Below are 13341 nucleotides of genomic sequence, written 5' to 3'. Positions count from 1 at the left end.
TCTTCAGTGTTATCTGCAGCCTTCTCCTGCTCCACCACGGGCGCCGGACATTAAAGGGGTATTGCGTAAAAGGCTTGCAAGAGACCGGTTCCAAAAACCATTTGTCAATATTGACCAAAAGAGGCCAAGATAAAATGTCTTTTTAGTCCCTGACTCTAGCTTCTAAAAATGCAGGATCTTGCACTTGCCATAATGTAACACTACAGTAGCAGGCTCCACACATTGTCCTCGTCGCAGCACCAACAGGGAAGCTTGTTGGTCAGGATGCGTTCTGTCCCTCCTCCTCCTCCTCCTCCTCCTCAGCCGCTCGCTTCTGACGCGACCGGAGACTCCGCAGGTCTGCGTTCGGGTTCAAGCTAAAAGCTAATGTAGTTTTGGCGTTTTAACGTGTGTTCATTCAAGTCAGAAATTTTGTGGGGCCGGTGGAAAGAGGATTGGTTATTTATGCTGCCAAGTGATTGAAAAGAATTGATCCTACAGGGAAGGTGCAGTGTGCTTCTGAGGAGCTGCTACCCCGCAGATGTTTTTTGTAATTTGAGATCATCCGTGTAGATTTTCTTTTCTTTCATGAGTCTTTTACAGCATTCTTTATGACATGGATGATATTTATGCCATGTCTATATATATTATTTCTGTAAACTCCTGGAAGACCAAAGGGAGACGTCCCTCATGGGTCCTCCTTAGGGTTTGTTGCTCAGTACAGGGAATTAAACCACTTATCTTAATGTCCCATGGTTAAACGTTTCTGTTGATCTTAAACACGCCATGTAGCTGTAGGACTATTAGAACGGCGCGTTAGTTGCACAACTGTTTTTAGATAAACAAAGTGCCAGTCCAGATTTGATCTTTGTCATGTGGTCCTTCTTTTGGCCAGCGATGAAGTGAGTATCTGCAGTGTGCAGGTGCTGCTTTGGTTAGCAATGTTCACTTCCTCTTTTCAACGAAAAGAAAACTGCTCCATTTAATTATCGGTTCATTCTTAACCTTTTATTCTGTTCTTTGCATTTCCACTGATATCGTGTCAAAGTCGTTTATGTATTCTATTTTTAACACTGATACGGTTATTAAAGATGTTTAAAGGTCAGTAATCATCATTGTCTAAATAAAAGATCTATGGCATTGATAAGTGAACTTCGACCCCATCATGTGTTTGACCTGGATTACCCCTGAACACAACAGGGGGGATTCTCACACAGTGAACAATATTCAAATAAGCAGAAACGGCTTTAAATCTGGGATTCCACAATGCTTTTCCGTGGTGGCTATGCACAGAACATCCCCTTGCTTTCCACACAATTTGGTCTGAGATTAATACTTTATTTTGAAATGACTGTGTGTTTTAGGTTGCCCTTGTTCCAGGCCAGCGCCTTCGCCTTCCTCGCTCCAGCCAGAGCCATCCTGTCCCTGGACAAGTGGAAGTGCAATAACACAGGTACACTCCGCTCTCCACTCATTCACAGCTCTCCTATCTGATCTCCTGTGCAGGGCTGTTGTATCTTTACTGTGATTTAATCTCCAAAGGCTGTCAGCAGCAAAGGCTGCGAAGCCAGGATTTGTGTGCCTGTTTCAGATAGTGCCCCATTTTAAGTTGTCGCATTCTCTCCATCCTTTGTTTTTCCGTTGGCAGAGGTTCCACTATTCAACAGCACGCAGCTGCTTAACACCGAGCACATCTGGCACCCCCGGATACGAGAGGTAAGGAAAAGCAGGACAAATAAAACACCAGAACGGTAGATAGTAAACGCCTTATTGTGGGAAGGGAGGTTGTTTGAATAAATATTTGCGTAAGATATTGCACAACACTAGTAGGATTATTGATGTTACTTAAGCTAGAGGTTCTTTTTTTCTTTCTTTTCTCATAGCGGCTGAAAGGCAACGCTGTCTGTAAATGGCTGCAGGGTTCGGTTTTCCGTGACACAAGCTGTTCATTTGTATTAACCTTTTCAGTTTGCGCAAGCCAGTTGTGTAATTGTTTTTTATGTAACGCACAAATGAGACCAGACCGAATTAAATTGTTGAACGGGACATCAAGGAGCCGAGGGGCGTGAGAACACGCACCTGACCAGACGACACCGAATCAGACAGATTTCATTTTTTATGATCAATCACTCGAGCAGGACTTTGATTTAGAGCCTGTGTATTTTTACAGTTACTGTAACACACTTAGCTGATTATGGATTAAATTAGCACTGATGCTTCTACTTGGCCCGCATAAATAAACAACACCATCAGTGAAAGGACTGACTATTTCTATGCAGTTACTCTCAAATGTAAAGCGCAGCAGGACCTTGCTGCAGTAAAACGATTCTAAAAGAATGAAAAATAAGAATTCTGTTGTCTCCGTTCTGTCAGATCCAAGGGGCCATCATCGTGTCGTCCCTGGTCGAAGTGTGCATCGGAGCGCTGGGTCTGCCCGGCCTCCTGCTGAAGTACATCGGACCCCTGACCATCACCCCCACCGTGACGCTTATCGGCCTGTCTGGTTTCCAGGCGGCGGGAGAGAGGGCAGGAAAACACTGGGGCATCGCTATGCTGTAAGCTCAGCTCTCACGCAAAGAAATGCAAATTCATGTGCCCACTAAAGCATATTTCCCTCCCTGGCTTGTGGGTCACGGAACTTCACAGAGCATATTCCCCGCAGAATTCCCCCAGAAAGGAAGAGGTTTTGAAGGCGTAATGATAAACCTGCATGTTTGTGACTATTGGATACAGATCCCCTCTAAAGCTGTGGTGTGATCCGTAGTTCCTGCTGTGTCACGGCTGTTAACACCATGTCTGGAGGCTTCCTCCTCTCGCTCCAAAAGGGACAGAGGATATTTGCCTGTAATTTGCCACTGATTTGTTTTTCCTTCGATTGGCTTGATGGCCCCTGAGGTCCAAGCCAGAAGTCCGACATGGGCGGCAGTAATTCTGTACAGGATTTGTTCTCTAACACGAGTAAAGAAAATCCACCAAACTGAGGGAGATTGTTTCTGTCTGCAGGACCATCTTCTTGGTGCTGCTCTTCTCTCAGTACGCCAGAAACATTCAATTCCCGCTGCCGGTTTACAAAGCCAAGAAAGGCTGGACCTTCTACAGGCTGCAGGTCTTCAAAATGTTCCCTGTAAGTAAACGACTTTTAGACGTACCTACTTACCCCAGTGTGTTGCTTCTTCCACACACTGGCTGGTCTCCATGTTTATATTCCCCAAACTGTGCTTTTAATGAATTAATCTGTTTAAACTGCAACCTGGGCTCCCATCTAAGTCCCAAATGATTCAATAAAGCTCATCTCATTCTCCCTGAGAGGTTCCCCCTCCGCCTGCTGCTGTGCAGTGTGTAAGTCTGTGTTATCCTGCCCTCTGCTGGTGATGTACTGAACACAGTTAGTGACCGTAATACTCTCTGATCCATTCATCTCAAGAGGAGTCAACATTTTAGAGAGACAAAACAGATTTGTGCATACTCTAAATAAACTACATTCTCAGACGGAATAGCTGCCACAAGGATGCAGGATTTCTAAGGGCTGTTAGACATTCACAATGTTCAGTTACCGGCCAAAGCATTATTATTGTTGGAATGCATTAACGATGCATTCCAAGTATTGTTCTTCGAATCTTTATTTCTTCATCTTCATCTTCTTCTTCTATTTCTTCCGCGCCACCTTTCAACTCCTTCACACTTTCAGCTATTAAAACCGTTCAAATATTAAAATGTTCAGCTCCTTTCTGGCTTGAGGGCTATGACTTTTCAGCTTTCTACCTCTTATGCTTGAATTTATATAAATCAATAATCGTTAATATTTTAACATGGTTTTCAAATGGAGTTTGCTTTTCAAATCCTCTTCAACTTCTTCAACTTTCAGATTTTTCAGCTACGCCAATCTTTCAGCTACAGACACCATTTCAACTCTCAAATGTTGACACAAGTCTTAACTATTTTATGAAAAAAACTGCTTCTTGATATCTATTGTACTTTTTTCATAATCACTGATTATGTTTCACTAGTTCTTCGCTCCGTTTCTGACTTTTACATGAGTGTGTATTGCGTCTGCTAGAGTGGAGAGCTCGAGGCTAGAGTGTGGGGCATCGCAGGAATCTGGTTAAAAAAGTATGGAACTTCTGTCCTTGCAGCCAAAGTATACACTCTAGAGGCTTCATTTCTTCAGATTAATGAGGGTATGGTTGTGCTGATTGGATTAATGTGTTCATGGAATCCCAGAGTTCTTTAGTTTTGGCGCAAGGAGTGTTTGAGTGACACAACCTCTGCCAAAAGCCCCATAGGCTCCAATACAAATCTGCCGACATATTTCTCACAAAAATCCACAAGGTACACGTTTTGTCAACGGCCATAGGAGCCGTATTTATTACCGGACAGACATAAAAACACATCCACGAGTTCGGTAGAGTCTTGGGTCTCATACAAACGCCGTATTTTTTAGATAGCTGTTATAGTTTTGCGCTGGTTCTCATTTGTTTGAGGTGTGGATTCTGTGTAACTCGCTGTCCTGTGTCTGCACTTTTGCAGCCGCTCGTTAATGAGCACAGGTGCGGCGTTGTCGTGGTTACTCGCTCACATGCTGCAGGATCTGTCTGTGGCTCACAGCTGCTCCTTGTGACCTGATTAGTGGAGTCACATGACGCAGCTATGCTTTCTGTCAACAGACCAATATGATAAAGACACTAGCCCCCCTCCCCCCTCCACCCTGACCTCTACTTACTGTTAATCACTCTCAGTCAGTCAGTCAGTCTAATTCTCCTCCCCTCTCCCTCTCTTCCTCACCACCATTCCCTTCCTCACCCTCTCACCCTCCCTCCCTCTATCTACACCCCCCCACCCCACCCAATCCAATAGGTGCGCCGTTGCCGTGGTTACTCGTAAACACGCTGCAGTATCTCTGTGTGTGACTCACAGCTGCTCCAATGACGTGATTAGTCGAGTCACATGACGCAGCTATGCTTTCTGTCAACAGACCAATATGATAAAGACACTAGCCCCCCCTCCCCCCTCCCCCCTGACCTCTACTTACTGTTAATCACCTCAGTCAGTCTAATTCTCCTCCCCTCTCCCTCTCTTCCTCACCACCATTCCCTTCCTCACCCTCTCACCCTCCCTCCCTCTATCTACACCCCCCCACCCCACCCAATCCAATAGGTGCGCCGTTGCCGTGGTTACTCGTAAACACGCTGCAGTATCTCTGTGTGTGACTCACAGCTGCTCCAATGACATGATTAGTGGAGTCACATGACGCAGCTATGCTTTCTGTCAACAGACCAATATGATAAAGACACTCGCCCCCCCTCCCCCCTCCACCCTGACCTCTTCTCACTGTTAATCACTCAGTCAGTCAGTATGTCTGTCTATTTCTCCTCCTCTCTCTCTCCCTCTATCTCTTCCTCACCACCCCTCCCTTCCTCACCCTCTCACCCTCCCTCCCTCTATCTACACCCCCCCAACCCACCCAATCCAATAATTTCAAAATAAAAGCCACATGGAGGGAATTTTTACTGTAATGTTTGTGATGAGGCCTATTAATTAAAAACTTCTTAGTTTGAATAACAAACATTCTGTCTCCCACTACGAATATTACTCGTACTTCTAGTACTACAACTGATACTTCTACTACCATACTACTAGTATTTCTACTGCTATTAATACTACAACTACTACTAATGTTATTACAAATACGACTATGGCTAATAGTATTACAGCTGTTTCTACTGCTATTGATACTAAACCTACTATTACTGCTAGTACTACTAATACCACAATTATAACTAATACTACTACTAATATTACTACAAACAATTTTAAACAAATTTAAGCTCCTGCAACTTCTGTTTTTAGAAAATCTATTGAAATTCAGCTTCCCCACTTCCTGTATTTTCAGCAGTTCTTTAAAATAATTTCAGCTATTCTTATGCCTCTATCAACAGCAATTTTTCACTATTCATTTCTGTATTTTTTTGCAATATTTCAAATTTATTTCAGCTGTTTTCATTTCTGCTTTTTCAGCAAATCTATTGAAATTCCTTTCAGCTTCTCCCATTTCTGTATTTTCAGCAATTTCAAATTCATTTCAGCTTTTCTAATATCTATAATTTCAGCAAATGTATTCAAATTCCCTTCAACTTTCTGTATTTTCAGCTATTTTAAAAAGTTCATTTCAGCTTTCAGCTTTTTGCATTCCAACGCATTTTCAGCAGGAAATGCATTTTCTAGTTAGTTGGAATGCTTTAAGCATTCCAAGTATTGTTCTTCTAATCTTTATTTCCGACTTATTCTTCTATTTCTTCCGTGGCACCTTTCAACTCCTTCACACTTTCAGCTATTAAAATCCTTCAAATATTAAAATGTTCAGCTTCTTTCCGGCTTCCGGGCTATGACTTTTCAGCTTTCTACCTCTTAAGCTTGAATTTATATAAATCAATAATCATTAATATTTTAACATGGTTTTCAAATGGAGTTTGCTTTTCAAATCCTCTTAAACTTCTTCAACTTCTTCAACTTTCAGATATTTCAGCTCCGCCAATCTTTCAGCTACAGACACCATTTCAACTCTCAAATGTTCACACAAGTCTCAACTATTTTATGAAAAAAACTGCTTCTTGATATCTATTGTACTTTTTTCATAATCACTGATTATGTTTCACTAGTTTTTCGCTCCGTTTCTGACTTTTACATGAGTGTGTATTGCGTCTGCTAGAGGGGGACCTCGCGGGCTAGAGTGTGAAGCAGCGCAGAAATCTGGTTAAAAAAGTATGGAACTTCTGTCCTTGCAGCCAAAGTATACACTCTAGAGGCTTCATTTCTTCAGATTAATGAGGGTATGGTTGTGCTGATTGGATTAATGTGTTCATGGAATCCCAGAGTTTTTTAGTTTTGGCGCAAGGAGTGTTTGAGTGACACAACCTCTGCCAAAAGCCCCATAGGCTCCAATACAAATCTGCCGACATATTTCTCACAAAAATCCACAAGGTACACGTTCTGTCAACGGCCATAGGAGCCGTATTTATTACCGGACAGACATAAAAAGCACATCCACGCGTTCGGTAGAGTCTTGGGTCTCATACAAACGCCGTATTTTTTAGATAGCTGTTATAGTTTTGCGCTGGTTCTCATTTGTTTGAGGTGTGGATTCTGTGTAACTCGCTGTCCTGTGTCTGCCCTTGTGCAGCCGCACAGGTGCGGCGTTGTCGTGGTTACGAGCACTCACACGCTGCAGGATCTGTCTGTGGCTCACAGCTGCTCGCTCCTATGACCTGATTAGTGGAGTCACATGACGCAGCTATGCTTTCTGTCAACAGACCAATATGATAAAGACACTCGCCCCCCCTCCCCCCTCCACCCTGACCTCTTCTCACTGTTAATCACTCAGTCAGTCAGTCAGTCTGTCTAATTCTCCTCCCCTCTCCCTCTCTCTCTTCCTCACCACCATTCCCTTCCTCACCCTCTCACCCTCCCTCCCTCTATCTACACCCCCCCACCCCACCCAATCCAATAGGTGCGCCGTTGTCGTGGTTACTCGCTCACACGCTGCAGGATCTCTGTCTGTGACTCACAGCTGCTCCTATGACCTGATTAGTGGAGTCACATGACGCAGCTATGCTTTCTGTCAACAGACCAATATGATAAAGACACTAGCCCCCCCTCCCCCCTCCACCCTGACCTCTACTTACTGTTAATCACTCTCAGTCAGTCAGTCAGTCTAATTCTCCTCCCCTCTCCCTCTCTTCCTCACCACCATTCCCTTCCTCACCCTCTCACCCTCCCTCCCTCTATCTACACCCCCCCACCCCACCCAATCCAATAGGTGCGCCGTTGCCGTGGTTACTCGTAAACACGCTGCAGTATCTCTGTGTGTGACTCACAGCTGCTCCAATGAAGTGATTAGTGGAGTCACATGACGCAGCTATGCTTTCTGTCAACAGACCAATATGATAAAGACACTAGCCCCCCCTCCCCCCTCCCCCCTGACCTCTACTTACTGTTAATCACTCTCAGTCAGTCTAATTCTCCTCCCCTCTCCCTCTCTTCCTCACCACCATTCCCTTCCTCACCCTCTCACCCTCCCTCCCTCTATCTACACCCCCCCAACCCACCCAATCCAATAATTTCAAAATAAAAGCCACATGGAGGGAATTTTTACTGTAATGTTTGTGATGAGGCCTATTAATTAAAAACTTCTTAGTTTGAATAACAAACATTCTGTCTCCCACTACGAATATTACTCGTACTTCTAGTACTACAACTGATACTTCTACTACCATACTACTAGTATTTCTACTGCTATTAATACTACAACTACTACTAATGTTATTACAAATACGACTATGGCTAATAGTATTACAGCTGTTTCTACTGCTATTGATACTAAACCTACTATTACTGCTAGTACTACTAATACCACAATTATAACTAATACTACTACTAATATTACTACAAACAATTTTAAACAAATTTAAGCTCCTGCAACTTCTGTTTTTAGAAAATCTATTGAAATTCAGCTTCCCCACTTCCTGTATTTTCAGCAGTTCTTTAAAATAATTTCAGCTATTCTTATGCCTCTATCAACAGCAATGTTTTAATATTCATTTCTGTATTTTTTTGCAATATTTCAAATTTATTTCAGCTGTTTTCATTTCTGCTTTTTCAGCAAATCTATTGAAATTCCTTTCAGCTTCTCCCATTTCTGTATTTTCAGCAATTTCAAATTCATTTCAGCTTTTCAGCAAATGTATTCAAATTCCCTTCAACTTTCTGTATTTTCAGCTATTTTTAAATATTCAGTGCAGCTTTCAGCTTTTTGCATTCCAACGCATTTTCAGCAGGAAATGCCTTTTCTAGTTGTTGGAATGCATTAACGATGCATTCCAAGTATTGTTCTTCGAATCTTTATTTCTTCATCTTCAACTTCTTCTATTTCTTCCGCGCCACCTTTCAACTCCTTCACACTTTCAGCTATTAAAACCGTTCAAATATTAAAATGTTCAGCTCCTTTCTGGCTTGAGGGCTATGACTTTTCAGCTTTCTACCTCTTATGCTTGAATTTATATAAATCAATAATCATTAATATTTTAACATGGTTTTCAAATGGAGTTTGCTTTCAAATCCTCCTAAACTTCTTCAACTTTCAGATTTTTCAGCTTCGCAAATCTTTCAGCTACAGACACCATTTCAACTCCCAAATGTTCACACAAGTCTCAACTATTTTATGAAAAAAACTGCTTGTGGATATCTATTGTACTTTTTTCATAATCACTGATTATGTTTCACTAGTTTTTCGCTCCGTTTCTGACTTTTACATGAGTGTGTATTGCGTCTGCTAGAGGAGGACCTCGCGGGCTAGAGGGTGAAGCAGTGCAGAAATCTGGTTAAAAAAGTATGGAACTTCTGTCCTTGCAGCCAAAGTATACACTCTAGAGGCTTCATTTCTTCAGATTAATGAGGGTATGGTTGTGCTGATTGGATTAATGTGTTCATGGAATCCCAGAGTTTTTTAGTTTTGGCGCAAGGAGTGTTTGAGTGACACAACCTCTGCCAAAAGCCCCATAGGCTCCAATACAAATCTGCCGACATATTTCTCACAAAAATCCACAAGGTACACGTTTTGTAAACGGCCATAGGAGCCGTATTTATTACCGGACAGACATAAAAAGCACATCCACGCGTTCGGTAGAGTCTTGGGTCTCATACAAACGCCGTATTTTTTAGATAGCTGTTATAGTTTTGCGCTGGTTCTCATTTGTGTGAGGTGTGGATTCTGTGTAACTTGCTGCCATGTCTCTGCATTTTGCAGCCGTTAATGAGCACAGGTGCGCCGTTGTCGTGGTTACGAGCACTCACACGCTGCAGGATCTGTCTGTGACTCACAGCTGCTCGCTCCTATGACCTGATTAGTGGAGTCACATGACGCAGCTATGCTTTCTGTCAACAGACCAATATGATAAAGACACTAGCCCCCCCTCCCCCCTCCCCCCTCCACCCTGACCTCTACTTACTGTTAATCACTCTCAGTCAGTCAGTCAGTCTAATTCTCCTCCCCTCTCCCTCTCTTCCTCACCACCATTCCCTTCCTCACCCTCTCACCCTCCCTCCCTCTATCTACACCCCCCCACCCCACCCAATCCAATAGGTGCGCCGTTGCCGTGGTTACTCGTAAACACGCTGCAGTATCTCTGTGTGTGACTCACAGCTGCTCCAATGACGTGATTAGTGGAGTCACATGACGCAGCTATGCTTTCTGTCAACAGACCAATATGATAAAGACACTAGCCCCCCCTCCCCCCTCCCCCCTGACCTCTACTTACTGTTAATCACTCTCAGTCAGTCAGTCAGTCTAATTCTCCTCCCCTCTCCCTCTCTTCCTCACCACCATTCCCTTCCTCACCCTCTCACCCTCCCTCCCTCTATCTACACCCCCCCACCCCACCCAATGCAATAGGTGCGCCGTTGCCGTGGTTACTCGTAAACACGCTGCAGTATCTCTGTGTGTGACTCACAGCTGCTCCAATGACGTGATTAGTGGAGTCACATGACGCAGCTATGCTTTCTGTCAACAGACCAATATGATAAAGACACTCGCCCCCCTCCCCCCTCCACCCTGACCTCTTCTCACTGTTAATCACTCAGTCAGTCAGTATGTCTATTTCTCCTCCTCTCTCTCTCCCTCTATCTCTTCCTCACCACCCCTCCCTTCCTCACCCTCTCACCCTCCCTCCCTCTATCTACACCCCCCCAACCCACCCAATCCAATAATTTCAAAATAAAAGCCACATGGAGGGAATTTTTACTGTAATGTTTGTGATGAGGCCTATTAGTTAAAAACTTCTTAGTTTGAATAACAAACATTCTGTCTCCCACTACGAATATTACTCGTACTTCTAGTACTACAACTGATACTTCTACTACCATACTACTAGTATTTCTACTGCTATTAATACTACAACTACTACTAATGTTATTACAAATACGACTATGGCTAATAGTATTACAGCTGTTTCTACTGCTATTGATACTAAACCTACTATTACTGCTAGTACTACTAATACCACAATTATAACTAATACTACTACTAATATTACTACAAACAATTTTAAACAAATTTAAGCTCCTGCAACTTCTGTTTTTAGAAAATCTATTGAAATTCAGCTTCCCCACTTCCTGTATTTTCAGCAGTTCTTTAAAATAATTTCAGCTATTCTTATGCCTCTATCAACAGCAATTTTTCACTATTCATTTCTGTATTTTTTTGCAATATTTCAAATTTATTTCAGCTGTTTTCATTTCTGCTTTTTCAGCAAATCTATTGAAATTCCTTTCAGCTTCTCCCATTTCTGTATTTTCAGCAATTTCAAATTCATTTCAGCTTTTCAAATATCTGTCATTTCAGCAAATATATTCAAATTCCCTTCAACTTTCTGTATTTTCAGCTATTTTCAAATATTCAGTGCAGCTTTCAGCTTTTTGCATTCCAACGCATTTTCAGCAGGAAATGCCTTTTCTAGTTAGTTGGAATGCTTTAAGCATTCCAAGTATTGTTCTTCTAATCTTTATTAGTTGGAATGCTTTAAGCATTCCAAGTATTGTTCTTCTAATCTTTATTCAACTTATTAGTTGGAATGCTTTAAGCATTCCAAGTATTGTTCTTCTAATCTTTATTAGTTGGAATGCATTGAGATGCATTCCAAGTATTGTTCTTCGAATCTTTATTCTTCAACTTCATCTTCTTCTTCTATTTCTTCCGCGGCACCTTTCAACTCCTTCACACTTTCAGCTATTAAAACCGTTCAAATATTAAAATGTTCAGCTCCTTTCTGGCTTGAGGGCTATGACTTTTCAGCTTTCTACCTCTTATGCTTGAATTTATATAAATCAATAATCATTAATATTTTAACATGGTTTTCAAATGGAGTTTGCTTTCAAATCCTCCTAAACTTCTTCAACTTTCAGATTTTTCAGCTTTGCAAATCTTTCAGCTACAGACACCATTTCAACTCTCAAATGTTCACACAAGTCTCAACTATTTTATGAAAAAAACTGCTTCTTGATATCTATTGTACTTTTTTCATAATCACTGATTATGTTTCACTAGTTCTTCGCTCCGTTTCTGACTTTTACATGAGTGTGTATTGCGTCTGCTAGAGTGGAGAGCTCGAGGCTAGAGTGTGGGGCATCGCAGGAATCTGGTTAAAAAAGTATGGAACTTCTGTCCTTGCAGCCAAAGTATACACTCTAGAGGCTTCATTTCTTCAGATTAATGAGGGTATGGTTGTGCTGATTGGATTAATGTGTTCATGGAATCCCAGAGTTCTTTAGTTTTGGCGCAAGGAGTGTTTGAGTGACACAACCTCTGCCAAAAGCCCCATAGGCTCCAATACAAATCTGCCGACATATTTCTCACAAAAATCCACAAGGTACACGTTTTGTCAACGGCCATAGGAGCCGTATTTATTACCGGACAGACATAAAAACACATCCACGAGTTCGGTAGAGTCTTGGGTCTCATACAAACGCCGTATTTTTTAGATAGCTGTTATAGTTTTGCGCTGGTTCTCATTTGTTTGAGGTGTGGATTCTGTGTAACTCGCTGTCCTGTGTCTGCACTTTTGCAGCCGCACAGGTGCGGCGTTGTCGTGGTTACTCGCTCACATGCTGCAGGATCTGTCTGTGGCTCACAGCTGCTCCTTGTGACCTGATTAGTGGAGTCACATGACGCAGCTATGCTTTCTGTCAACAGACCAATATGATAAAGACACTAGCCCCCCTCCCCCCTCCACCCTGACCTCTACTTACTGTTAATCACTCTCAGTCAGTCAGTCAGTCTAATTCTCCTCCCCTCTCCCTCTCTTCCTCACCACCATTCCCTTCCTCACCCTCTCACCCTCCCTCCCTCTATCTACACCCCCCCACCCCACCCAATCCAATAGGTGCGCCGTTGCCGTGGTTACTCGTAAACACGCTGCAGTATCTCTGTGTGTGACTCACAGCTGCTCCAATGACGTGATTAGTCGAGTCACATGACGCAGCTATGCTTTCTGTCAACAGACCAATATGATAAAGACACTCGCCCCCCCTCCCCCCTCCCCCCTGACCTCTACTTACTGTTAATCACCTCAGTCAGTCAGTCAGTCTAATTCTCCTCCCCTCTCCCTCTCTTCCTCACCACCATTCCCTTCCTCACCCTCTCACCCTCCCTCCCTCTATCTACACCCCCCCACCCCACCCAATCCAATAGGTGCGCCGTTGCCGTGGTTACTCGTAAACACGCTGCAGTATCTCTGTGTGTGACTCACAGCTGCTCCAATGACGTGATTAGTGGAGTCACATGACGCAGCTATGCTTTCTGTCAACAGACCAATA

General features: G+C 42.9%; 1 protein-coding gene across 3 annotated transcripts in view; it reads left to right on the top strand.

The window, feature by feature from the left end:
* slc23a2 (solute carrier family 23 member 2) overlaps positions 1–13341 on the top strand; it is a 58957-nt gene that overhangs the window by 15164 nt on the left and 30452 nt on the right. For all 3 annotated transcript variants that reach the window (XM_078087106.1, XM_078087107.1, XM_078087105.1), the window contains 4 exons: positions 1344–1432; positions 1628–1695; positions 2353–2534; positions 2983–3103. In XM_078087106.1, coding sequence (XP_077943232.1) covers positions 1344–1432; positions 1628–1695; positions 2353–2534; positions 2983–3103 — 460 coding nt within the window. The remainder of the gene's footprint in view (positions 1–1343; positions 1433–1627; positions 1696–2352; positions 2535–2982; positions 3104–13341) is intronic.

Source organism: Gasterosteus aculeatus, chromosome 13 (assembly GCF_964276395.1).
Source record: "Gasterosteus aculeatus chromosome 13, fGasAcu3.hap1.1, whole genome shotgun sequence".
Lineage (NCBI taxonomy): Eukaryota > Metazoa > Chordata > Actinopteri > Perciformes > Gasterosteidae > Gasterosteus > Gasterosteus aculeatus.
This window is presented reverse-complemented; position numbering and strand designations above follow the sequence as displayed.